We start from the raw sequence: 22,541 nt of genomic DNA on the forward strand, positions 1-22,541 counted from the left end.
GAAATGTTTGCCTTGGGCACTGCCAGGGATGCAGGGGCAGCCACAGCTGCTCTGGGCACCCTGTGCCAGGGCCTGCCCACCCTCCCGGGGAGGAATTCCCTGCCTCCCTTTCCTGAAGCAGGGTTGACTTGGGCCTGATCCCTATGGAAAATTGAAATTAGGCTGATGTTTTCCCTTGGTTTTTTGTTGGTTTGGGGTTTTGTTTTGTTTTGTTTTTTAATTCCACTTTTTTGCCTCTGCTGTCCTTGCAGAACTGGGAGCCTGGCACAGGGAATGGGGTTCCTCCTGCCCAGCTGGGATGGGGAATTCAGGCTGGCAGGACCACAATGTATTTCCAACATGTTACCCCACTTTGGGTAAAGGAGAGGAGGATGGAAATGTTTGCCTTGGGCACTGCCAGGGATGCAGGGGCAGCCACAGCTGCTCTGGGCACCCTGTGCCAGGGCCTGCCCACCCTCCCGGGGAGGAATTCCTTCCCAAAATCCCATCTGAATCTCCCCGCTTTTAGTTTGAAGCCATTTCCTTTTTTCCTGTCACCATCTATGGAATCATGGAGTGGTTGGGCTGGGAAGGACCTTGGAGATCACCTCATTCCAACCCGTGTAGGAGAAAGGATGGATGGATGGATGGATGGATGGATGGATGGATGATGGATGATGGATGGATGGATGGACGGACAGACAACCTCTCATGGCAGCAAGTCCTTTATGAGGTGCCCATGACTGGCCTCATCCTCCAGCCCTGCCCCAAGGATGGTTTTTGACCCTTTCTTGCCGAAGAAGCCCAAACAAGGCTTGGTTTGCTCCTTGGCCCTCAGGCACTCCTTGTCCCCAAGCCAGGGGACAGGATGTCCTGTCCCTGTGAGCCCCCTGTGCCAGGGGGTTTCTATGGCTGAGGATGTCCCTGCTCCTCTCCAGGCTTCAGTTCTTGCCCCCATTCTCTCAGGACAGGGATCAAAGCCATGGGGAGACAGGCAGCCAGCCCAGTCACCCACTTGGATCCTGGTGTTTATTATTCTTTATTGTTTTTTCTTCTCTTGAAGAAACAGAGAGAGGAAAAAAAATCTCTCTGTCCAAAATCACTCATCCTTCCTAATAATGAGAGCTGTCAGCAGCCCTGCTTGGCGAGGAAATGATGCTCGCAGTAAATATTTGGTCTGGAACTGATTTATGGGTGGAAAAAAATGAGATTAGTGCTTAATCACTGCCTTTCAGGAAGGGCTTTGGGCTGGGGTTGAGCTCAGGGGGCTGGGGCCATGCCAGGGGAGCAGCACTGGGATTTTTGGTGGAGACCCTGTGGTGGGGTTGGGATTGAACAGCAGCAGGTGAGGGGATGGAGTGGATTTGGGGCCACCAAAGGTGGGATTTTGGGCAGGAATTGTTCCCTGGCAGGGTGGGCAGGCCCTGGCACAGGGTGCCCAGAGCAGCTGTGGCTGCCCCTGGATCCCTGGCAGGTTGGACACTGGGGCTTGGAGCAGCCTGGGACAGTGGGAGGTGTCCCTGGCCATGTCCTTTAGTGAGCTCTGATGTCCCTTCCCACCCAACCCATTCATGGCTCCGTGACCATCGGCTGTGGGGCTGACCCCAAGGAGTTCCAAGCTGGGAGAGCTGCTCAGCTGGACCAGCCTGGAACCATCCACCCCATCCTGAACCCAGCACACCCAAAGAGGTCCTTGCAGCCACCCTAAACACAGCAGCAGCTTTCCTGTGTGAGGAAATAATTAGCTTATTAGAAGATGGTTTAATTTTCTTCATTAAGAGGCCATTTCCTATCGCCTGGCAGGGCCAGATGCCCCCGGGCACCGCTGGGAGTGGTGGGACATTTTCAGCTCCAGAGCCTCCCAGGGAATGATTCCTGCCCAATATCCCATCCATCCCTGCCCTCTGGCAGTGGAAGCCATTCCCTGTGTCCTGTCCCTCCATGCCTTGTCCCCAGTCCCTCTCCAGCTCTCCTGGAGCCCCTTCAGGCCCTGCAAGGGGCTCTGAGCTCTCCCTGGAGCCTTCTCCTCTCCAGGTGAGCACCCCCAGCTCTCCAGCCTGGCTCCAGAGCAGAGGGGCTCCAGCCCTTGGAGCATCTCTGGTGCCTCCTCTGGACTCTCCAGCAGCTCCAGGTCCTTCCTGAGCTGGGACACCGAGCTGGATGCAGTTGGGATGCAGGGATTATGGATGGAACATTCCAGGAATCCTTGAGGTGTTGCACTGCCAGATGTTCTCCAAAGGTCCCTGTCCCAGATGCTGCAGATCTCCAGCGGGCTGAGCTGCCTCTCCCAGGCTCTCTCTGTGCTCATTCCGGGGCAGCCGGAGCGGGAGCGGATGAGCCGGAGCGGCTCCGCGGTGCCAGGATCCTCAGCCCGGCCCATCTGAGCTGCCAGTGTCACGCTGCATCCCAAATCCTTCCAGTCTGGTGCAGCTTTGGGATCATCTGAGCCAGCAGAACAACACGGGGCCTTGTCCCCGTGTGGAAGAATGGGACAGGAGGGGGAGGCGGGCGACTCCTCCCCGCTGTTCTGCAGAATTTCATTTCTGAGGAACTTCCCCCAGTGTTTTGGGTTGTCCACACCACAGCCCTGTGCCTTGACAAGCTGATTCCTGGGAATCTCTTGGGGTCCATCACATTCTCACTGCAGTTCACCCTTGCTTGGGCCCTTTATTTGAAGTAGTGACATTAAATGTGACCATTTAGGGGATTTGACAAGGTCAGCAAGGCTGAGGCTGATGAGCTTTTGGACACAATGATTTTTTTTTTCACCCAGGTTCTCAAAAGGAAAAGCTATGGAATGTTTCTTAATGAAAATTGCCTTTGTTTGATGGTGGGGAGGGATTGGGAATTCTCAGGAGGAAGTTGCATTAATTATCACATGGGAGATGGTGCAACAACACCCCCATCCCACGGGTGCCACCAGCCCATCCCCAACTCCTTTCCCTTCACTTTTCCTCCTTTTTCCTCTTTTCCCTCCCAGAGTCAAGAAGAAGAACAAGCCCCTGAACCTCAAGATCCACAACAGCGTGGGGAGCTGTGAGAACATCCCGGCCCAGCGCTCCCCTCTCCTCTCCGAGCGCTCCCTGCGCTCCTTCTTCGTGGGGTACCCGCCCTTCCTGCCCTCCACCCCGCCCGTGCACACCGAAGCCACCTTCTCTGCAAGTGAGTGCCCGTGGGCGCCTCGGATCCCGCTTCCAAGGGGTGGGAGATGCCAAGCAGAGCATGGCACTGGGGAGTTTTGGGGTCAGTGGTTTGGAGGACGTTGGTTGAGCGCTGTGGAATGAGCCCAGCCCTTGTGGAGGTGCCTCATGTTGGTGTTTAGAGATCTGTGGGTGCTTCTGGGCAAAGAGAGCCACAAAAACTTGATTATTTCAGTTTTTTGGGAAAGCCACGAGGTTTCTGTGCTGTCGGGGTTGGTGGCACTGCCTGGATGTCACCTAAAAGTGACTTTTTTGAGGGTTGCTTTGTAAACCTTTGTGGTTTCACCTCTGTGTTTAAACCTCTCCTGCTGCTGGATGTGGAGTTTTGGGAAGCCAGTCCTGGTGCAAACCCCGTGGAGCTGATCCCAGCAGCCAGCCCTGATCCCACCTGGCAGGGCTTTGTCATCTCCCAGGAGATGCTGGTGGTGGCACTCACGGGGTGGGTTTGGCTCCATGAGCTCACCCAGGTGTGGGAGGAACAGCCTGACCCTCATTTCCTGGTCCCAGAGCAGTGCTGGCATTAATTCCACAGGGACTGAAACTTTTACAAGCCAGGCGTGGCTCCTGGCCCAAGAGGAACTTCCCGGGAGGAAACACGTGGCAGCTGCTGGGAGCGATTCCCAGCCAAGTCAAGTTCCCTTCGCCTCTTGTTCCTCAGATACAGCTTCCTCCAGCTCCACATCCAGGCTGGGTTTCTGTCACCTTCCCTTCCCTGGATTTTCCCCTCGTTTCATTTCTGGAAATGTCTTCCTGGCTTGTTTTGGGGTCTTCCACTCATCCCTCCTGCTCAAGAAGCAGGCTGGGGAGGGTTTTGCAGCCAAAGAAGTGTTTGCAGCACCCTTCCCTTCCCTTCCCTTCCCTTCCCTGGCACTTTGGGATCACTGAGGGCTCATCCAGCCAGTCCTGCTGTCCTTTTCCTCCTGTCCCTTTGCCTTTGGGGACAGTGGCACCTGGCAGGAGCTCTGCAGGCAGACGATGCTGTCCCAGAGATATCCAACACCTCATTCCTTGCCCGGAGCGAGGGGGATTTCTGCCTTGCTGTTTCCCACGTGGAATGTCTGTGCTCAGCTCGCAGCCCGGACCAACAGAGCAGGAGCCAGGGACCAAAGCCCGTTCCCAGCCCCCCATGGGTGTCTCCTTGGATTAGTTTTGGCCACCCCTCAGTGCTGGATGGCGTGCCATGCTGTGACATCCTGATGGAAGGTGGCACCGCCGCAGCACGACGCCGTGGGCAGTGATGGGCTGGCAAGTGGCTGACGCTGCTGGGGAGGTGTCTCCTCTCATTTCCCTCTGGCTTCCCCGGCTGCTGGGAATGTTTTCCAGGCCGGATGGGAGCTGGGTTTCCCCGGCTGGTTGATCCCTGCTGGGAGGTTTGGCATCAGTGGCGCTGTTTTGTCGTAGTTGAGGTGGAGGCAATACAGAGCAGCACACTGTTTTCAGAAGGCTTCAAACCCGTTTTTCCTGCAGCACACATGCTTTTTATACATTCTTACAAAGCCCATAAGTTTACTCGTTGGTCAGGAAAGACAAGCAAAGTGCTCATTGGAACAGGCAGTTGCAGGTTTCTCTTATTTATCCTTCTTTCCTTCTTGGTTTCTTTGTCAATGACCTTAGTAGGAAATTCTTTCAGGGCTAAACATGGATTCTGTTTTCAGAAGGCTTCAAACCTGTTTTTCTTGCAGCACACATGCTTTTTATACATTCTTACAAAGCCCATAAGTTTACACTTTACTCGTTGGTCAGGAAAGACAAGCAAAGTGCTCATTGGAACAGGCAGTTGCAGGTTTCTCTTATTTATCCTTCTTTCCTTCTTGGTTTCTTTGTCAATGACCTTAGTAGGAAATTCTTTCAGGGCTAAACATGGATTCTCTGATCAAACTTCTCTCTGGCTCACAGAAGTCGCTGTAAAACCTTTTTCCACACTGTTTGGTCCTTGCAGGATCAACATCCGTGTGGGAGTTATGCCAAGCAGGGCAGACATTTGTTTGTAGGGAGCAGAACCATGGAATGATTGGGGCTGGAAGGGAGCTTGAAGTTCATCTACTTCCATGGGCAGGGACACCTCCCCCTAGAGCGGGTTGTTCCAAGCCCTCCTGCATCCCAAGGATTCCCCGTCCCCATCCTTGTGGTGGTTCAACAGCTGAGCTCTCCACAATATCCCATCCTTATGGTTTTTTTTAAATCCCTCTTCCCTTTTCCTCCTGTGGGAGCAGCACAACAGCACCCAGATGCTCTGGATTGCTGTGGAATTACTTCCCCAAGCACGGAAATACAAAAATTGTTCTTGTTGTCAGCTGGAGATGGGTGAGGGGAGCCCAGTGAGGCCCCATCCCTCCCTGGCTGTCTCTCCATGATTTCTTTTCCACTGCCTTGCTGCTCCTGGCAGGAGCACGTTCCCATCTGAGTCATCCCTGGCCCGGATCAGGAGAGGGTTTGGATGCTTCCCTCTGATTTTTAACACCCCTTTGTCCTGATGGGAATGGATTTTCACAGAGGGCTGGAGGGAGCTGCGGAAGGAGCCTCTTCCTCCAGCAAATCTGGCCAGGGGAATCACAGGATTATGGAGTACCCTGAGTTGGTCCCCAGGGATCTGGGGGGATTCTCCCCTGGGGGGATTCTCCTGAATCCCTGTCCTGCCTCTTCCCCTTGGCTCTGTGAGCGAGGAATTTGCAGTTTATGGTGTTGAGCATGAGCAGGATCCCAACCAGAGATGGCCAAGTGACAAGTGCTGAGATGCCACCAGAGCTCCTTGAGCCCCCCCAGCTCCGGGAGAGCCCCTGCAGGGCTGACCTCAGGCAGGTTGGGTGGACAGGGATCCAGGAAAATGTCCAGTGGGTTGGGGTGGGAGTCCCGGAGCCCTAAATCCAGCTTTTCTTCTGGAAAGCACCGGGCTGGATCCAAGGACATGTCCATGGTGTTGAAGGTGACATGGGGAAGCAGCCAGTGCCACCCATGCCCCCTCCCCATGGTCCCCATTGCCAGTGCTGGGGTGAATTTGGGGGGGACATTTCTCCCTAACGCTGTCCCAGCCCCAGCATCTCCAGGAGGGGACTTCCCAAAGGGAACCTCATTCCTTGGGGACCACCCAAGGAGGTTCCCTCCCCCCTGACCTGCCCTGCATGAGCCATGGCAGGAGCTCTGCTGGCAGCTCCCTGCAGCCACAGCTGGCCACAGCTGGCAGCGAGGCTCCGGAGGGTTTCCCACCCTGGCAGCAGAGTCGGAGGGCACAGCTTTGTCTGGATAAGCCTGACTGAGCTGCAAGGCTGGGAACTGGGGGGGAAATCCCCCTGCCAGGCTTTAAGCCAGCTGAACGTGGCGTTTGAGCTGGGTGGATGGGACTGTCCCGTTGGAAAGGGGAACTGCCCGGGTTAGAAGGGGACTCTTTCCTTACCGGAGAGATGCTCTGGGAGCAGCTCCTGCTCCAGATGATCCCCTCTGCTCCTGCTCAGCTTTGGTTTCAGCCTGCTGGATCCATCCTGGGTCACCCTTCCACCCACTGCACCTGGCTGTGATCCACAGGGTTGGAAGGGGCCTTAAAGGCCATCCCATTCCAGCCCCCCACATGGACAGGGACACTTCCCAAATTCCCTGTGGAATATCTGCCACGTGCACTCATGGAGGGAGCGTGTGACTGCCTTTGTGCCTTGAATCCTGCATGGATTTCTGTCCTGGTGAGGGAAAGCTGCTGGAGCAGCTGCTCTGGGATCTCTCCCATCCTTTTTTGGCCCTAAAAGCAGCACGAGCAAGGCCTGAGGTGTCTCTGAAGGGACCACGTGGGAAGCACACCCAGGGTGGAGGGGAGACACCGGGACAGTGTCCCTGGAACTGCCACAGGCTGAGGCACTGGAACTCTGTCACTGCAGCGGGCACAGGGTGCCCAGAGCAGCTGTGGCTGCCCCTGGATCCCTGGCAGTGCCCAAGGCCAGGCTGGACACTGGGGCTGGAGCAGCCTGGGACAGTGGGAGGTGTCCCTGCCATGGCAGGGGTGGGAAGAGACCATCTTTGAGATTCTTTCCCCCCCCAACCATTCCATGGATATTATGATTTGTCTCTGGACTGGGATTTTTGCCTGGTGGTGGGGATACTCCTGACCCTGGATTTCCTCTGCTGTTGAACTCATTTGGGAAGAGGCTTCCCACCCTGGTCTCCTCTTTATCTCTCCATGGGACTCACCCACTTTGGGAGCATTTTGGTGACATTTGGGGCGTTTGGGGTAAGTGCAAAGCCTCCTGGCCATTCCTTGGCTTTGCAGTGACTCATCCTGGGATTCTTACCAAGCCCACTTCCATCGATTTTCTCTGTCCCATTCGGAATGGGAACGTGGTTGCTGTAGTAGTGGTGGATTCTGGTTCTTTTCTGGCCACTCTATAAATCCATTTTCTACATGGTAGAAGGAGGGTTTGTTTAGCAGGCTGTCTCTGTGATGGATAACGGGCTCCCACCAGCTCCCTGACATCCAGACAGGGCTCAGGAGATGAGGAAGGGACAATTGCGACAGAACACTCCCCATCCCCGTGGTTCAGCACCGCTGCCACCCCTGGAAGGTGCTCCAGGAGTCCTTGGAGAGGGTTTGGGGCTCTCTGAGGGCATCACCGCCCAGCCAAGGAGGGTGCAACCCCAAAATAATGAAACAGGGAAGCTCAGGTGCTTTTCTCCATGCAGGACAAGCCCAGCCGGAATTCACCGGGGCGGCAGCGGGGGCAGCAGCGCCGCGTCCCCGTCACCTCCGAGGCGCGCGGGTGCCACTCAGAGCGGCGCTGGCTGTCACAGCTGCCTGTCACCGCCGGCGAGCGGGGTGGCAGGGCTCTTCTGCCGTGTCGCCTGTCAGGGACACGCCGGAGGTGGCTGTCACCCGTGGCCCGGCCGGTTCTCCCCTTCCCGGCTCTGCCGCTGGCACAGCTGATCCCATCAAGCGCGGCTGTTGATTTTGGGATGAGCTGTGCCGCGCCGAGCAGGAGCCCTGACCTTTGCTGGAGCGGCGAAGGAAAACACGGAGGTGTCGGAAGGAGGGTGGCATTGCCTGGCACCGCGGCCACCGGGCAGTGCCGCCGCATCGGGAAGCGGGGTTTGGCTTTTGGGAGCCCCTCGGGAGGCAGGGATGGGGTGGGTGACCGGGGGAAGTCTCCATGGGGCTGCTCAGTGGGTGCCACCCTGCGAAATTCCACTTGTGCCCAATGAAATGCCAGCTCGGAGGGGCAGAGGGCGGCGGGGGGAATTAGGCGAGGGGAATTGTGGCCGGGAGAATTCGGATTTTTGAGGCAGGCAGGAGGCTGCTGGTGATAAAGGTTTGAAATAATCACTGGCACGGGGGCAGCTCCGGGGCGCTGGAGCGGGCGGAGGGAGGGAACAGGGAGAGAGGGAGAGAGGGAGGATGGGGAGAGGGAGGATGGGGAGACGCAGCCGCTGTCACGCCTCAAAGCGAGCGAGGATCAACCGATCCCGCGGCCGCTTCTCCATCACGGGGTCCCCACGACAAAGCCTGACCCTCCCTCCCTGAACCCAGACCGCTCATGGGGTTTTCCCCCTTGTAATTAGCGCTAATTGTGGCAAGGTGGGGGGTTTTCAATGGGAACATTCCTCCCGTGCTGGGGGGAAGCTGCTGCATCTCCCCCCGAGTTAACACTGCGAGGAATCCGGGGAAAGGGGAGACTCCCCAATTAACTCCGGAGCCCCCCGAGCCCTCGGGGCTGACCCCCGGTGCCTGTCCCTGCCCTCCTGCCCCGCTCCGCTGCTTTCCCCTCCTGCCAACAGCGGCTCTATTGTTAAACGCCGCGATCCTGCGTGGCTCGCTGCCGCTAATGAAGGTAATTAGCTGTGAGTCACGTCGGGCTCATTTATGTTACGAGGTCAAAATCCCCGCTACACTTCAATACATTTTTGCAGCGAGCACATTTAGAAAGTAATTAAAAGGCTCAGCAGCCGCCGTTGCCTCCATCCCCTCTCCCCCTCGCCGGGCTGGCAGGATTTAATTGAGGCTAGCCGAAAGTTAGTGGGAATAAATTGTGGCTGATAACGTGGAGGTTGTAATTTAATTCCGGGAGAAGAGCTGCTCTGGCCGGGGTGTTTGGCGTTTCAGGGAGCGGCCTTGGAGCGGGGGTGATGATAACTCGGTTTTCTAACAGGATTTAGTGAGGGGCAATGACGCTCAGGGAGGCACGAGGCTGGGCACGGAGGGGTCACTCACCTCTGAGATGTGAGGCCCAAATTCCCACCCCTGGGAGGTTGTGGAGGTGGAGGTAGAGGAGGGATGCTGGTCCAGCGGCCCAGGGTGAGTTGTCACAAAGATTGGTGAGAAAACATAAAAAATATTGGCAATGTGGTGCTGGGGACATGAACTCCCCCCTTGGCTTTGAAGGGAGATTATAAAAGTTAGGGAGAGTGACTTTTTACACAGGTGGATAAAGCCAGGACACAGGGAATGGCTCCCACTGCCAGAGGGCAGGGCTGGGTGGGATATTGGGAATTAGGAATTGTTCCCTGGCAGGGTGGGCAGGCCCTGGCACAGGGTGCCCAGAGCAGCTGTGGCTGCCCCTGGATCCCTGGCAGTGCCCAAGGCCAGGCTGGACAGGGCTTGGAGCAGCCTGGGACAGTGGGAGGTGTCCCTGCCATGGGAATGAGAGGATTTTAATGTCCCTTCCCACCCAAACCATCCCATGCTTGTGTGATCTGACATCTCAATTGCTGCCTCTGCCTGAGGAATGACCAGAAGACAGAAGGATCCAGAGCTGCTGCTGCTCGGAGGTGCTGGAGCAGGATCAGCTCGGGCTGCTCCCAGGATTTCCAGCCCGGGGGGAGGGATGTAAATGTAACCTTCAGCCGGCCGCTGCAATTAGAGCCCCGTGCCTGCCGCTATATTAAAATGGGATATTGAAGCAAACAGCGGCTCTCCCCGCTCCCTGGGCTAATATCCAGCGCCTGTTTAGCCAGGGATTTGCTGGCACTGAGCAAACAGCCGGGAGCCACCGCTGGTGCTCGGGAAACCTCTGAAATCCCTGAGAAAATCCAGCCTTTGGATCCCGGCACGGATCCTCTGGCAGGGCTGAGCATCCTGCGGGGCAGGACCTTTCCCGTGGCCGGGATGAGGAGGAGGAGGAGCAGCTTTTCCACCCCTGCCGAGGCTGAAGGAGGATGGGGAATCCAAGCACGGCCATGCTCCTGATTGCCTTCCTGCTCCAGCGCTGCCAGTGAACTTCCCTCTTTTCCCTTATCCCTGTCCCTGCTTTTCCCTGGAAGGAGAGCACCGGGACTGCTTTAACTCTGTTCTTCCTCTGGAACAGGAATGGAATCACCTTTGGAGTGGCTGGCGCTCAGCTTTTCCTCAGCTGCCCCCTCAAGCTGTAATGTCTTACTAAAAGCTGACAGTGAGGCTGCTCCAGCTTTATTTTGCCTCTCATCCTGATGTCATTCCAAAAGTTTTGCAATCCCGCCCTGCCTCCGCAGGGATGCACCCTCTCCTCTCCCCTCCCTGGTCCAAACTGGTGATGGGATCTGGGACAGGAGACCTCGATTCCCACAAATCCCAGAGCTCTCCTGCTTCCCAGCAGGGAGCTCAGAGAGGCATTCCAAGGGGAATAGCAGGAAAATCCCATTTTTTGTGCACATCCTTTGCTCCCCTTCCCAAAAAACCTGAACGCCAGCTCTCGATGCTGTTACCAGTGCTGCTTTTCCTGGTCTCTCCCTGCAGATACGCTGTCAGTGCCTCGCTGGTCCCCGCAGATCCCTCGGCGGGATTTAGGAAACTCCATAAAACACAGGTGGGCCCCTCCCCGCGCTGCCGTGCCGGGGGGATGAGGGATGGGCATCTCCCTTCCCATCTCTGCTCCGGAACGCCGAGATTGGGGACATTCCCTCTCTTCCCATGCTGTGCTGTGCTGTCCTCCAAGCCCATTCCAATTCCATTTCAGCTCAGATCTGCTTTAGATAAGGCTCGAGCTGCTATCAATAAATCTGTGTGTTATCTGTGACCTTGGCAGCCTTCGGCAAATTCCCCATCTCTGGATTGCAGCCCTTCCATATCTCCCTGAAGGGGGAAAAGCGCCGGGAAGAGCGCTGCTGTTTGATGGGAAGCTGCTTCCCCAGGGGCTGCACACATTGGTCCCCAGGGCAGGTTTTGGGGGGTTCTGGGTGGGAATCACGGGGAGTTGAGGGTGGATTCCCTTTGGAACAAGCTTCCAGAACCAAAGGAAGGCTCGGGGTTGTGTTTTGGCATCCCTAGACAAAATTCCTCAACACCTGCATTGGAGTTTGAGGGCAGCAGAGAGAGGACGAAGCAGGGCTCGGGAGATGAGTGAGGCTTCAGCTCTCCCTCCCTCTGTTTCTCTCCGCAGGTTTTCCACCAAGTACTGGATGTCTCAGACCTGCACCGTCTGCGGGAAGGGAATGTTGTTCGGCTTAAAATGCAAAAACTGCAAGTATGGCGCCGTGCCGGAGCTGTTTGTGTCACTCCTTCAAACCGGGACGGGACAATCGGGGTCTGGCGGGGGAGCCGAGCAGGGATTTGGGCACGGAAACCCCAGCCAGGCTCCCGCCAGCTCATCCTCACAGGAAGCGTTAATGAGATGAGGAGTGGGGTGAATAACACCCCAAAGCAGGGCTGGGCTTGTGTCTGGGGTGGGCTCGGGCTCCTCGGGGAGGATGTGCCCGCCAGACCCCGGCTCTGCTCGCTCCAGAGCTCTGAGTCAGATCCTGGCAGCCCCCCTTGCCCAAGCCTGGCTTTAGAGCCCCACGCTGCGGAGATTCCCGGTGGAATGATCTGCAGGGATGGTGTGCTGGCCCAGGCAGGGATAGCTCTGGGCATCAGGGGGCTCTGCCCACAGTTTTGGGCTGGAACCTCTGTTTCTGCCGAGTTTGGGGCACTTCTGTGTCCTGGCAGGGTCCCGAGGAGCCAAATCGGTTCATCCATGGCACAAAGGAGAGGGGATAAAACGGGACAGGAGCGGGACAACAGCCTGGGGCTGCTCCAGCTGCTCCCACCCAGCGCAGCCCGGCCTCGGGCAGAGCCGTGCGGCCCCAGCGCTGGGGGAAGCTGTGCTGGAGCCGGGACCGCCTTTCCTGGGCTGGGAGCTGGGAATGTGCGATTGTCTGCGGCTAACGGAGCGGTGAGGACCGCTGCTGCCGCTGATTAAGCGCTGATGAGTTGGTAAATTGGGATTTAAACCTGCCGAGAAGCGCTCGGTTACTCCGCAGCTGGTGGGGCTTTTCTGGAAGGGATGTTATCAAATACAGGGATTTTAAAGGGGAGATTCCCGTTCTATCCATGCTCGAGGAACTCGAGGCTTTTCCTGCGAGCTCTCCGTGCTGCAGGAGGGATCCCTGACCAGGATCAGGGATGCTGTGGCTCTGGCTGTGCAAATCCTGCTCCCTGTAATCCTACAGAAAAGAACAAATCCGTTTCCTGGCAGTCAAAAGTTGGGAGGGAACACAAGGCATTTAGGTTTTTTCCAGCCTTGCCCCGGCGCTGCTTTCCCCAGAAAGCAGAGGGGAACCAACAGGTAAAACAAACAACCGGACCCCAAACCCCCCAAGCCTCAAATACCAAATTAATTCCTGCCTTTCCCTCTAGGAACAGCTTTGTAATAAAAGCTAACACGGGCAGCTCCTGAATTTTCATTACCCAGCTCATTGACTTGAAGCTGCCGTTCTTTTTTTTTTTCCCCCATCATTTCCCCTTGTTTTGATAAATCCTTTCCTCCTTTTTCCCTTTTCCCCCATGGCTTTCTGCCGGCCTGGCAGAGCGTGAGCTGGGGATGCGTTTCCATCCTTAATTAAGGAGGAATGGGAAAGTTTTGGGAGTCTGCCTATGCCTATATGCATGACCCGGGGGTGAAACCCTCCAGACTCCTGCCCTGGCTCCAGGAAAAAAAACCGGGAAAAGCTCTGCAGAATATCCAGAGGCTGTAAATCCTCTCTTTATTTTGGCTAAATGTGCTTAATAAAGGCAGGAGAGGAGGGCACAATGACAGGGACACATCAGGGACCAGGACAGCCACTTCTTCCCCTGCTGCTGCTCCTGAATTTAGTTGAGCCTCCAGCAGTAGGATGGTGGGAACGGGGATTTCATGGAACCGTGGAATGGTTTGGGCTGGAGGGGACCTTACAGCTCATCCTGTCCCACCTTCCAGTACACCCTCCCCCAGTGCAGGATTTTGCTGCTTTTACTGCAGCCAGCTCTGGCAGAAGTGACAATTTGGGGAGTCCTCAGCCTGGCTGGCCCAGAAAGGAGCAGTGGGGCAGAGCCCTCGGGTTTGGGAATTCCTGTGCTGCTCCACTGGGATGGAGGATTTCCAGGGGTGTGCAGCTCCTGCCAGTCAGCCCCTGCTGGTTTTCTAGGATGTGCATCCCACGCTGTTCCCTAGCCCTGGGCCTGCTGCTTGGGGATGATGGGAAGCAGGGAGCCTGCAGGGCTCACACTGGGTGAAGGACCAGAGCCGTGCATCCAGTCACCTTCCCAAGGGGAAAAGGAGGAAAAAACTCCATCACAGAGTCCCAGAATGGCCTGGATAGGAAGGGATCTTAAAACCCATCCCATTCCACCCCTGCCATGGGCAGGGACACCTTCTGCTGTCCCAGGCCTCATCCAGCCTGGCCTTGGGCACTTCCAGGGATGCAGGGGCAGCCACAGCTTCAGCCTCCCTGCCAGGGAACGATCCCTTCCCAATATCCCATCCATCCCTGCCCTCTGGCACGGGGAAGAACCTCCTCCTTATCCCGTCCCTCCATCCATCAGTTTTCCCTTCTCACTCCTTTCTCTCTGTCCCCTGCCAGGCTCAAGTGCCACAACAAATGCACCAAAGAGGCCCCCCCGTGTCACCTGCTGATCATCCACCGCGGAGGTGAGCCCCCCGCCCCCCGCTCCGAGCTCCGGGGGTGTTGCCAGCGGGAAAAACTTTCGAAATCCCCCCGGGCGATTCGGGAGCCGGACCCAGGCGGGGTCCCCGGCGGGACGGAGGCTCCCGAACCGCTTGGGCGCTCCGGGGAAATGTTACCCACCGTTTTTTCCGCTTGTAGGGAGACGAGCCGCTCGGGGCGAGGCAGATTTGCATTGCAAACCACTTCCACCCACCCTCCCCCTGCCTCCTTTTCTTTTCAGATTCCCCACCGCACGGGGTAAGTCCAACCAGGTTTTGGCCTTTTGCTTCTGTCGAGAGCTCAGGGCGGATGGGGGACCCCGAACCTCCCGGTGCATGCGGGGTCCCCGCGCCGGGGACGCGGCCGTGGCCCTGCGGATGCTCGTGGTGCTTTTTGGAGCTGCCTTATCCCGCTCTCCTGCGGGAGAGCCCGGCCTAAAGCCCGCCCAGAGACAGGCAGGACCCTGCAGCAGGACGGCGGGGCGGCGCTTCCCACCTCTTTTCTTCCAGATTTTGGCTCCCTTGCTGGCCAGAGGACCGCGACTGCCTGAGGGAGACGCTTCCAATCGCTCTTGCCTTGAATTTTGAGCTCTTAAAGCTGTTCCTTTGTGTTAAATATCCCCCCAAAACCCGCTCCTTGCTTTAATCCCGGGGAAAAGGATCGTGCTGGTGGCACCTCAGAGGGGACAGTTTCACAGCCCCCATCGCACCCCACGGCCTCGCTTGCAGCAAATTTGGGTGGAAGCGGCTGAAGATTCCCCCCCTTCCCCCGTCAGGCTCGGAGCTGCTGCAGACCCTGCCCGGGAGGCAGGGAAGGGGCAGTCGGGCTCCTGGGATGGGCAGGAGTTGGGATTCAGGGCTGTGATGTTGCCAGAGCCGGAGCTGCCCGCTGTGTGTTTTAGGAGCAGCATGGCTTTGGGGTGGCCTCAGCATCACTGAAATAACTCCCCACCCGCCAAAAAAAAAATCCCAAACCCAGCTCTTAAATCCATTATCTTGGAGTTAAACCATTCCTGAGCCCCTCAGCCTTCAGGCTGGCTTTTCCCCCAAAAATCTCAGTGTTCTGAGCCGGCTCCTTCCCTCACCCCACAAAGCTCCAGCAAGGAGCAGGATTGTGCTGGCTGAGCCCCGGTTCACAGAGGGGCCGTGGCAGCTGCAGGACCCTCCCAAACTGCTGCCGGGGGGGTTGGCTGTGGCCGGAGGATGCCGAAGTTCCGCTGCCAGCCCAGGCTGGAAGAGCCGCGGAGTCGCTTTGGAGAGCGGTCTGCAAGCGCAGGGCGGCCCCGGGCGCTGCTGCTGAGCTTTGATGTCCTTCCCTCTCTCTTCCCCTCCTCTCCACCCCCTTTCCCCTCTGTCCCTTCTGAATGCAGCGAGGTTGGTCCGGACAGAGTCGGTGCCCTGCGACATCAACAACCCCCTGCGGAAGCCCCCCCGGTATTCGGACCTGCACGTCAGCCAAACGCTCCCCAAAACCAACAAACTCAACAAGGTGAGCCTGAGCCCCCCGCGGCCACACCCTGCCACAGGGACATGACCCCTGCACCCAAATATCCGCAGCTGTGCAGAGAATGGTGGAATTCTTCAGGCTGGGAAAGATCGTTTAGGAAAATCGAGTTTGTTGCTCCCCCTGCACTGCCAAGGCCGGCGCTGTCCCATGTCCCCAAGTGCCACATCCACACGGCTGCTGAATGACTCCAGCACTGCCCTGGGCAGCTGTGCCAGTGCCTGACCACCCTTTCAGTGAAGGAATTTTCCCAAATTCCACCCTGAGCCTGCCCTGGCCCAGCCTGAGGCCGTTCCCTCTCCTCCTGTCCCTGTTCCCTGGAGCACAGCCCGACCCCCCCGGCTGTCCCCTCCTGTCAGGAGCTGTGCAGAGCCACAAGGTTCCCCCTGAGCCTCCTTTTCTCCAGGCTGAGCCCCTTCCCAGCTACCTCAGCCTCTGCTGGGGCTCCAGCCCCTTCCCAGCTCCATTCTCTTCCCTGGATATATATCCAATGAAGTTATTTCTTTTAAAAATAAAACAGGATCAGCACTTCCAGAACAGCCTGGATCCTGCTGTCCCACTCCTGATCCATTGTGGCCTCTGAGTCTTCAGTTCCAAGCTGAATTTGGGGTGGTTTGAGGTCTCTGCTCCCAGTAGAGGCTTCAATAAATAACAAATTTATTGTTGCAAATAAAACCAGCCTGGAATTGGATTGTCTCTGGCGAAGCTGCTCAAGCCAGACCTGACAGAGCACCTGGCTCACTCCTGCTCTGCCTTGATACAATAAACCCCTCCCAGGGCTGCTTCTGATGGAATTTAAAGCCCGTTGGCCTCCAGTGGAAAATTCCTTGGAGGGAGGGCAGGGTGAGGGATTAGCAGGCTGGAAGAGCTCAGAAAGAGGGACATCACTGACCTGATGGGGAATGGATCAACAAAACCCTGAATTCCCAAAGCCTGGCTGAGCTCCTCCAGCCCTCAGCATCTTCTGGCTCTGGGAAAAGTCTGGGTACCAATATGCTCCTGGAGATGCTGATTTTAAACCTAAATCTTTTTAGGAATTTCTTGGTGTGGGGATCTGGCTTTGTTGTTTTGGGGTGGTGCTTTTGTCCTGGGCACTCCCACTCAGGTTGAAATTTCCCCTGTAAATATTCTTATTTTAGCAGGGCTCCCTTCTTACTTTGGTATTTCTGAAAGCAATTCTTTAAAGGTATCCTGAATAAAATCATGGAATGGCCCTGGGTTGGAAGAGACCTTCAATTCCTCTAATTCCACCCCCCGCGAAATCTTAATTGTTTTGACCTTCACTGGTTGCTTAAAAAAGAATTTACCTGACCAAGATTCTTGAGCATGGAATGATGACCAATATGGCTTTCCTGGAAAGCCCAGCTCATTTAAGAATTAATTAATTAGGACAAAATTACCTGCTGGGGAAGGCTCGTGCAGGTTTTTTAACCTTGGAGGGAAATTCTGTGGGGATGGGAATGCTCAGCACTGCTCAGACCCTGTTCAGTGGCTCCAAGTTGGGCAGAAAGGGGTCAGATTCTGGCCCCAGTTTTCCTTTTGGGATCTAAGACATCCAAGCATGTTTTCCTGCCTGTTGGCTCTCCGTGGTCCCTTCCCACCCACGCCAATGTGCACCCAAAATCGCTGGCCTTGACTGGGAAGACTCAAGGAATGCTGAGGAATGTCTTGTGATGTGTTGGCTGCTCCTTCCAGGTCCCTCTGCTCCCTGCAAGGCCCTGGGGTTTGGCTCCAAGGAGCACAGCAGGAACTTCCAGCCCCTTGTTGTCCCCAAGGACCAAGCCCCGAGGTGGTGGCCCCAATTCTGGCCTTGGTGGCCGTGGCTGTGCAGAGCCAGGGGATTTGTGGCACCCTCAGCTGGGGCTGAGGGTGGGAAAGGAGCCAGTTTATGGTGGGAAATGGCCTCGAGGAATACAAACAGCTTTGGGGAAAGCTCCAGGTGTTTTCTAGGACTTCTGGAAGAAATGAGTGGGATGATGTCACGTGGGGTTCTCTGCACCTCGGGGTGGCACCAACCAGCGCTGCTCTCACCATTTTCTCTCCTTTCCCTCCTTCCCCGTGTCCCTCAGGACCACATTCCGGTGCCCTACCAGCCAGATTCCAGCAGCAACCCCTCGTCCACCACCTCGTCCACGCCGTCCTCGCCGGCGCCGCCGCTGCCCCCCAGCGCCACGCCGCCGTCCCCGCTGCACCCGTCCCCGCAGTGCCCGCGCCAGCAGAAGCAGTTCAACCTGCCAGGTACTGCCACCCCTCCCCTTGGCCCCGCCTGCCCCCTCAGGGGCACTCGTGTCCTGGGGTGTCCGTGGGATGTGGGACGGTTCCGCCTGATTCCCTTCCTGGGTTTGCACCGGGGTGGGGAGAAGGTGGAAGTAGAAATGAGGAGAAAAGGTGAGTTTAGGATAATTCAGGTTGGGTGTCTCTGGTCGAATCTCCTGCTTGAAGAAGGGTCAGAGCCCAAGGCTTGATCCAGTCTTGGAATCCTCCAAAGTTGGCGCCAGCTCAGTTTCCGCTCTCTTGAAGCTAAAAAGCCTTTCCAGGCATGGATTTTCCATTTTTCCATGGATTTCCAGGCATTTCGCCTCAGGTGCAAACAGAAACCAGGGGCTGACCCCTCTATGACATCAAATTGGGGTGATCCTGACATGTTTTTGGGGTGATGGGTCCCCAGCAGGTTGGCAGTATGGGTGGGGTGACAGATGGTTCTGGGAATGTCTGATGTGGCTTGTCCCATGGAATCTGGACCTGGGATCCCTCTGCTCCAGGGGCTCCATCTCTTCAGGGATGGTGGGAGAGGCAGGGAGGTCATGGTGGCTGCAGGTCACAGAAGTTATGGAAGATGGCCCAAAAAGCTCCTCCTGGGCTCAGGGTGTATCAAAGCCTGTCCCAGCGTGTCTGCCTTCCTTTGGGATGTCCTGCTGCTCCAGGAAAGGTCCCTTCCAGGAGGGAATGGCTCAGCATCACTCCTGGAAGTGTGTCCACCTGCTCCAAAAATAGAGCTGGCAAGGGAAGAGGAGATCCCTGGGATGCTGAGGCACTCCTGGCTGTCCTGGTGGCCCTGCTTGGTCCTTGACCTCCTTGCTGGACCAGCCAGAAGGTTGAGGTCCTGCACCCCCAAAATCCCAGGATTAATGAACTGGTGTGGTCGGAAGGAGGGTCAGGATGGCTTCTCCAGAGGAACCAGGCAGGAACTTCATGCTCCGTGGTGGTGCCTCCATCTTGAGCAGTCTTCAGTGAGAGAGGAAGAGGAGAAGAAGGAGGAAGATGAGGAGGAAGTTGCCTGGCAGAATCCATCACTACAACAACAAACACTTCCAGAAGCTGGGAACCCTCCCCAGCAATCAACCACCCATCATGTCCTGCATGCCCGGAGAGGTGGCAGTCCCAGAGTGCCTGGGATTCAGGCAGGATCCCGGAATGGCACGAGGAAGCCCTGAGCGCTCCCAGGAATGGTGGGACCCATCCGGAGGGTCAGGATTTCACCAGGCACAGCCCCGGAGCCCCCAAGGTCTGGGAGGACACGGCGTGAGTTCCATGCTGGTGTGACCCAGCGCAAGGAGCTCTTCCAGAGCCAAAGTGTCCTGGTGCCTTGGAATCCCAATTCGCTGCTGGGCCAGCCCTGGACCCTGCCTGGCTCTGGGAGGATCCAGCCCCTGGAAACCCCATCGTGGGTCACTTCTGGAGCAGACACCTCCCTGTGGGGTTTGTTGGGACATTATTTCATGGATTTCAGCCCCCTTTGGGGGGCTTGGAACACATTCCCAGCTGGCAGAGGTAGAGCAGGGCAGGATCAGACCCTGGCATCTCTGGGGGTGTTTGCTCCCTGTTTGGTTCCCATCAGGAGCAGAATGGGATCCAAAGCAGGACTTACCCTGCTTTCATCTTCCCATAATTTATCCCATCAGGATGATCATCTCAGGGATTAGGATTTGAGCTTGGAAATGGTGAGACAGTGACCTTCTCCTGCTGGAATTACCTTCCAGGCTCCTTTGATGTTGGCTCAGGTCCTGCTGCAGGGCTGAGGTCGGACTTTGGGGTCTCTGAGCTGGAGGGGGGAAGCTGAGCCGTGGCCCTTGGGGTCTTGGAGATAAGGAGGTGATTTCTGAGCTGCTGCCAACCCCTGGTGGCCTCAGCAGCTCTGAGTTCTTCGCACCCATGACCTGCCTGCCCACGGAATCGGATCAGTCCTTGGGCTGGGGATGGGAGCCAGCTCCCAACTCCCAGAGCCTCTCCAAACTCTGGCTTTGGACAGTGGCTCCTACGACTCCTTCCAGGAAGGACACGGCTCCAAAGCCAGGGAAAAAAGGGTGGAATGTGGCCCAAATGGGCAGCAGCTGCAAACCCATCACTTGGTTGCCAAGAGCTTCCCAAATCCCACTTGAGGGCCAGGACTGTAACCTGGCTGGCAAACTGGTGTCCAAACCCCACCAGTGACTTCATGGGTGACATTGATGCTCTCCAAATGGTGCAGAAAAGAAGCTGTGGGGGGAAAAATCAAGTTATTATCCAGCAAAGGTCTTAAGTTTTTGGCCTGGGCATCCTATGTGCCATTTTGGAATATTCCATATGGGGATATGGAAATGGGAGAGGTTGGATCACACAGGAGGGCTTCACACAACTGGGGTTGAGGTTTCCTGGTGAAGACCTGGGCACAGGCTGGAGCTTTTCCAGCTCCACAGGTCAGTGTTGAACCCTTGTTCCTCTTTTCCAGCCTCCCATTACTACAAGTACAAGCAGCAGTTCATTTTCCCAGGTAAGGCTCTCTGGAAGCTTCTCCTTGGATGGGGTTTCTCCTGGTGGGGATGGGTGTGTGGCCAGCTCTCCAAACCCCTGGATTTGTGCCGGGGAGGTGCTGGGGTGGGATTTCTCCTCAAAGCCTGTTGGTGCTGCAGGGTCGGGTGGCCCTAAGTGACCCCCAGCCCTACTCAGGGTGTCACTAAGTGGGACCTGGGGGTGAAGGGTGGGGTTTAATTCCCCTGGATGCCCCCAGAGATCTCTGACTCCTCTCTCCTGTTCCCAGATGTGGTGCCTGAGACGCCGACCCGAGCCCCACAGGTCGTCCTGCACCCCGTCACCTCCAACCCCATGTGAGTGACTCCCCATCCCCAGCCCCTTCCCTCTGCTCCCCAAATCCTCCAGGCCCCCATGGGTGCTCCCCTGGCTCAGGTGGTCCTGGTGAGACCCCCGGGCTCTGGAAGGTTGAGAAGGAGGGCAAGAGGTTCATTTATGACCCACAGCTCTTCACTGCTAGAAAAAAAAAATTGGATTTCAGTCCAAAAATCCCCAGCCCAAGGGATTAATTCAGTTATAATTAAACTAAAAGCAGATAACCGCTGTATCTTTGCCACTTCCAATATTGTCAAGCCAAATAAACTCCAGGCTGAAAGTTGGGAAAAGCAGCATTTAATCAGTGTTAGAACCATCCCTCCCCAGCAGGTCGAGCCCAAATCCATCATTCCTTGATGCCCTGGAGCCTGTGCTGCTCCTGCAGCCACACTCCAGTGCTCTGTCCCTCCTGATCCTGCCTCTAAAGGCCATTTTGGAAGGATTTCACAAGCCAGGGCTTTAAGGGATCAGGCCTGGCCCTAGTTTTTGGCTGGCTTGTCCACACTCTCCAAATTCTGCTGGGGATCCAGTGGAGCAAAGGATGGAAGCTCTGTCCCTTGGGAATCCATGGAAAAATGGTGAAACCTAAGCCATTTTTTTCCCTGCCTAAAGGAAGGTGTCAAGACATAATTTGGGGAGGAACGGCTGTAAATATCCAAAATCTGTGATTCCCTCTGTCCCCCCCACACTGAGAACTTCCCATGGGAGCCATCCTGGGCTTGGCTGGGTTAAACATCTCTGGATCCTCAGGAGACAGGAATTCATGCCTGGGATAACGATGAGGAGCCGGCTGCTCCTGCAAACCACCCATCCACGGAGATGTTCTGCAGCCACTTGGGCTTCCCAAGCTGCTCAAAATACCAGGATCGACTCCTTTTCTGTAGGATCCTGGGATTTACAGTCTTTAGTGGCTGTGGAATGGGATAGGACTTGCAGGATTGCCATGTCCTGGGGGAGCGTAATTCCCCTGAAAAGAGATTAATAATAATAATTTATAATATATTTATATGATGTTCCAGCTGATCCCTCATTCTGAACTTCCCTAATTCCCCATTTATTGTCAGGAGCAGCAGACCCCAATCACGGACCTGGGGGTGGGAAGTGCTGAGTGAACAGGGAAGGAAAAGAACTGGGAAACCAGTCAGATTTGGGTGCTTTACTGCAGGGAGAGGATCTCTGAACCCTCCACTTCTCCAAAATGATTGAAAAACTCCCTTTCTTTCCTTCTGCACTTCTGCTTTGGCTGGGGTTGGTTGTGAAGAAATCTTAGAAATCTCTGAAAATGCCTCGAGTGTGGTCAGGGTCAGTGGGGGTAAATCTGTCCCTTTCCCTGCGTTAGTGGCACCTTCTCCTCTCTGACCCCTTTATCCCCAGGGCAGGGACTGCTCCCCAGATCCCGGTGTTTTTCCATGGTGTTAATTCCATAATTCTTTTAACAGCCTGGAAGGAAACCCATTGCTTCAAATTGAAGTGGAGCCCACCTCGGAGGTGAGATGGCTCCTGTGCTTAATGGGCCTTGGTTTTAAGGATATCTTGGGGCACATTTCCTGGGAAATGGAGACGTTTCCCATCTGTGCAGTGGAGTTGCTGATAATTGAATTAAAGTCCAGGCATCCGTGTCCCCACCCCATGGAGAGGGACCCTCCTGGGCTTTGAGTTTGGCATTCAATGAGGTTTTTTAGGAGGCATTAAAAATGCGGTGGGAGGGAAAGAAAGGAAGGGAAGATGAGGATGGAGCTTTTAAGAGGTGCTGTAAATCCTATAGGAAGTCTAAATGGACCATCAAGGGGTCCGGGAATAATGGGAATTAACAGAGCACAGCTTAGCCAGGGGAGGACGAAACTGTTTTAAGACAAATTAATTAAATCTCTGATGGGCCACAATCTTAAATTTAGCCCCAGGATGGGG

General features: G+C 56.0%; 1 protein-coding gene across 1 annotated transcript in view; it reads left to right on the plus strand.

Annotated features, from left to right (window-relative positions):
• The window catches only part of KSR2 (kinase suppressor of ras 2), a 78,690-nt gene that overhangs the window by 30,521 nt on the left and 25,628 nt on the right, over window positions 1-22,541 (plus strand). The window contains exons 5-14 of the mRNA XM_039726112.1: window positions 2,960-3,141; window positions 10,864-10,933; window positions 11,507-11,590; window positions 13,944-14,011; window positions 14,187-14,285; window positions 15,397-15,515; window positions 17,600-17,768; window positions 20,239-20,280; window positions 20,548-20,614; window positions 22,073-22,121. Coding sequence (XP_039582046.1) covers window positions 2,960-3,141; window positions 10,864-10,933; window positions 11,507-11,590; window positions 13,944-14,011; window positions 14,187-14,285; window positions 15,397-15,515; window positions 17,600-17,768; window positions 20,239-20,280; window positions 20,548-20,614; window positions 22,073-22,121 — 949 coding nt within the window. The remainder of the gene's footprint in view (window positions 1-2,959; window positions 3,142-10,863; window positions 10,934-11,506; window positions 11,591-13,943; window positions 14,012-14,186; window positions 14,286-15,396; window positions 15,516-17,599; window positions 17,769-20,238; window positions 20,281-20,547; window positions 20,615-22,072; window positions 22,122-22,541) is intronic.

The sequence above is a fragment of the Passer montanus genome, unplaced genomic scaffold (genome assembly GCF_014805655.1).
Source record: "Passer montanus isolate IOZ18808 unplaced genomic scaffold, ASM1480565v1 scaffold57, whole genome shotgun sequence".
In the NCBI taxonomy this organism is placed as follows: Eukaryota; Metazoa; Chordata; class Aves; order Passeriformes; family Passeridae; genus Passer; species Passer montanus.